This window comes from Oryza glaberrima, chromosome 8 (genome assembly GCF_000147395.1).
Source record: "Oryza glaberrima chromosome 8, OglaRS2, whole genome shotgun sequence".
NCBI classification, from domain to species: domain Eukaryota; kingdom Viridiplantae; phylum Streptophyta; class Magnoliopsida; order Poales; family Poaceae; genus Oryza; species Oryza glaberrima.
The window spans coordinates 14083392-14086779 of NC_068333.1; the positions used below are offsets into that span (position 1 = coordinate 14083392).

The window sequence follows — 3388 nt, forward strand, 5'->3', positions numbered from 1 at the left end:
CAATCTTAAATGACAACCAAATAAACCTCTCATGATGCTTACTTTGAAAAGGTATGGATTGTTTCGCGGGGTGTTATGTGAGCTATAGGATTGTTTTTTTTTTTTTTGAGACCAGAGCTATAGGATTGTTTTGCAGGTTGTTATGTGAGAGAAAGATGGTACATGAAGCAGAAATTTGTGATTGAGGGGATTATGAGGTCTGGGATTTGTGTTCTTGAACAGTCCCTGCCTGTTGTCATGAAGATGTATACTGATCAGGGACTGCTTGATGATGAGGCAAATGCATTCTTCGAAAGACAATGCACAGGTAAAAATTATTAATCCACTTTACAATCTCATGCTCTTATGCTAAGTACTCTATGGTTTGGGGCTTTAGCAGGTTTATTGATAGAAATTAATCGTTTATTTCCAGATGCTTTGTCATTCCCCTTTTTTTCATTCTAGTTGTTGCTATGTGAGGAATAGAGTTTTTCGTGACATGATAAAAAATTCCCACTTTTCAATCCCTTTTTAGTATAGGAAAGAAAAAGAAAGAAAAGATAGATTGGGTTGGACCTTAGAGTCATGAAAAATTTGGTAAATCTCATTTTTGAAAAAAGAAATTCAATTAAAAGCAGTATCCAAGCTAAGTCAGGCCTCAGAAATCAGAGCATAGAAAGAGGCTGGGTTGGCTACTAAAATGAAAGGATTTTGCTTCAAAATCCTTGCTAATTTGACAAGGATTGTATTCCTTAATTATTTCTCTATTTTTTATTACTTAATTGAAAAATTTCCAAAAATTTTTATTCTAATGGATTTTCTTCTTCCTCTTCGGTTTCAAAATAGAGGAATAAAAGAATAAGTAGAAGAATTAAGTTAAGTCAATCCAAAAAGGAAAGGAGGTTCATGGCCAAGGGGAAAGATGTTAGAATCAGAGTTATTTTGCAATGTGTGAGTTATGTTCGAAAAGGGGTCAATGAGGAGTCGGCAGGGATTTCTAGATATCCATGATCGGTACCAATGAATAGGATAGAGCTTCTCTATCCTAGATTTCTACGGTATATGGAATTTCTGGTTTCCTTTGGTGCAAATCCAATCATCTAGATTGGAAATAAGAAGCAATTCCCCCATTGGTAGCAAACGGCTATTCATTAAGCGGAGGAAATAGTAATAAAAAGATAAAGGCTTATGCTCCTTTATCTTAAAAAAACGGACTAAGAGGGTCAGCTACTTAGCCAACTTTCATAATTAAATGCCGTCACTGTATGGATAACTCTTATTGTGAAAAGAGCTATTTACTCTATAATGGATACGTAGAGCCAAAGAATGTGAACTATACAAGTTCACAATACCCTTTGATGAAATGAAAGAAAGGGCTCCGGTGTATAGAGAGGGCCTCGCCGTTTAAAAGGGAACCATAGAAACGATGGAACCCACTATTTTTTAGTATCGTGCGAAATAACTGAAGGGAGTAGAAGAGAAAATTGTGGTTGGGAAGGTTATAGTAGCAAAAGCCATTGGAACTAATATTTTATATATGGGAATAATTCGTTTTGTTATTAATGGGAAAAAGGATGGCTAAAAGAAGAGAAATCATTAGTTATTCATTAAGGTTAATTTGATTCAATGACCAGAGTTCCGCGAGGATATATAGCTCGGAGACGACGGGCAAAAATGCGTTCATTTGCCTCAAACTTTAGAGGGGCTCATTTAAGACTTAATCGAATGATTACTCAACAGGTAAGAAGAGCGTTTGTTTCCTCTCATCGAGATAGAGTCAGGCAAAAGAGGGATTTTCGGCGTTTGTGGATCAGTCGGATAAACGCAGCAACACGGATACATAAAGTATTCGATAATTATAGTAAATTAATACACAATCTTTACAAGAAAGAATTGATTCTTAATCGTAAAATCCTTGCACAAGTAGCTGTATTAAATCCAAATAATCTTTACACGATTTCCAATAAAATAAAGATTATCAATTAAAGGGATAAAAAAGTAATATACAGGAATAATTAAAAAAGAATTCCCGGAGAGGTAACTCCGGGAAGATACAATAAATTAAGATTAAGTGGTAGGAATCAACGAGCATGTTGCAATAAATAAAAAAACTATTTTTTCTTCCCCATTGTTCTTTCTTATAACAAACCCAAGAATCTAAATTAGATTATTTTCTTTATATATAGTCTGGCCCTTTCGAATAAAACATCAACAATCGGAACTTAAGTTCCGATTGTTGTTTCTTAAAGTCTGGTTGGAGTTTCTTAAGTTTCGATTGGAATTGAACTTTTGTGTTAATGGAGGAATATGTCTATTTTTTCTGGGTCTAGGACCTGTAATTATTGAAATTGACTGGGCTTGAAATTGTTTCTCATTCTCATAGTTACGAAATGGTAAGAAAGATAAAATACGAGCCTGTTTTATAGCAAGAGTAATTAATCGTTGTTGTTTCAAGGTTAATCTATTTATTCGTCTCGATAATATTTTTCCTTGTTCACTAATAAATCGATTAATTAAACTCATGTTTCTATAATCAATTCGATCCCCCGGGCCAATCCGAGGACGCCTACGAAAAGGTTGTTTGGGTTTGCGAAAAGGTTGTTTGAATTTACGAAAAGTTTGCTTGGATTTACGAAAAGTTTGCTTGGATTTATGAAAAGTTTGTTTGGATTTATGAAAGGGTTGTTTAGATGTATACATGATTTATTCCTTATTTTAAAATTGAAAAAAAATTGATTTGTTTATTTTATTAATTTTGGATCCAGAAGAAATAGTCTCTCTTTGGTCCATATATTAGATGAATACCCTCGGGTCGAAGGTAATAATCTTGCACAATCTGTATTGGCTTGTGAATAGAATCACTGATGGCATAACATAAGTATTCTCAGGATTTTAACATCAATATTGATAATATGGCACAGGCCTGCACTTTGTGAGAGGAAAAGCTATTTTTTTTCAAGCAGCAGCATATTCGTTTCATAGACTTTTCTGTTTGGAACTTCAGAGATCAAGTATCCAAGTGTAAGAAGGAACCTTACGAATGATTAGGGCATTGATTAAGAAGGATATGACTTTACATATGAATGATTTTCTTCTAAAAATGGCTGCAAAATTCATTTAAAACCAAATTACTGTAGTAAAAACAGCAAGAAGCATTGGTAGAAGCTAAGATGCCAAGCTAAAGAAGAGAAAAGAACATCCAAGCTGCCAAAGAACATCATTTTAAGATCCAAATGTCAGTTTCCAAGAATGTAATAAAACCAGCAAAATGAACCAGTGAATCAATTTATCGAACAACCACCAAACATGAGACATTGATTGACATAAATTTTTATATCAGTTATTAACGCTAAGATTTGACAAGACTAACCAGGTCCATTTACCATTTTCTTCTACCAGAAAAGCTAAT

At 33.9% G+C, this 3388-nt stretch overlaps 1 protein-coding gene across 1 annotated transcript; it reads right to left on the reverse strand.

Annotated features, from left to right (window-relative positions):
• Positions 1-1992: 1992 nt before the first annotated feature.
• LOC127782813 (30S ribosomal protein S18, chloroplastic) lies at positions 1993-2787 on the reverse strand. The gene has a single exon (XM_052310079.1). It carries the CDS (start codon positions 2677-2679, stop codon positions 2188-2190), a length of 492 nt encoding a protein of 163 aa, XP_052166039.1. The 5' UTR covers positions 2680-2787; the 3' UTR covers positions 1993-2187.
• Between the last annotated feature and the right edge of the window lie 601 nt (positions 2788-3388).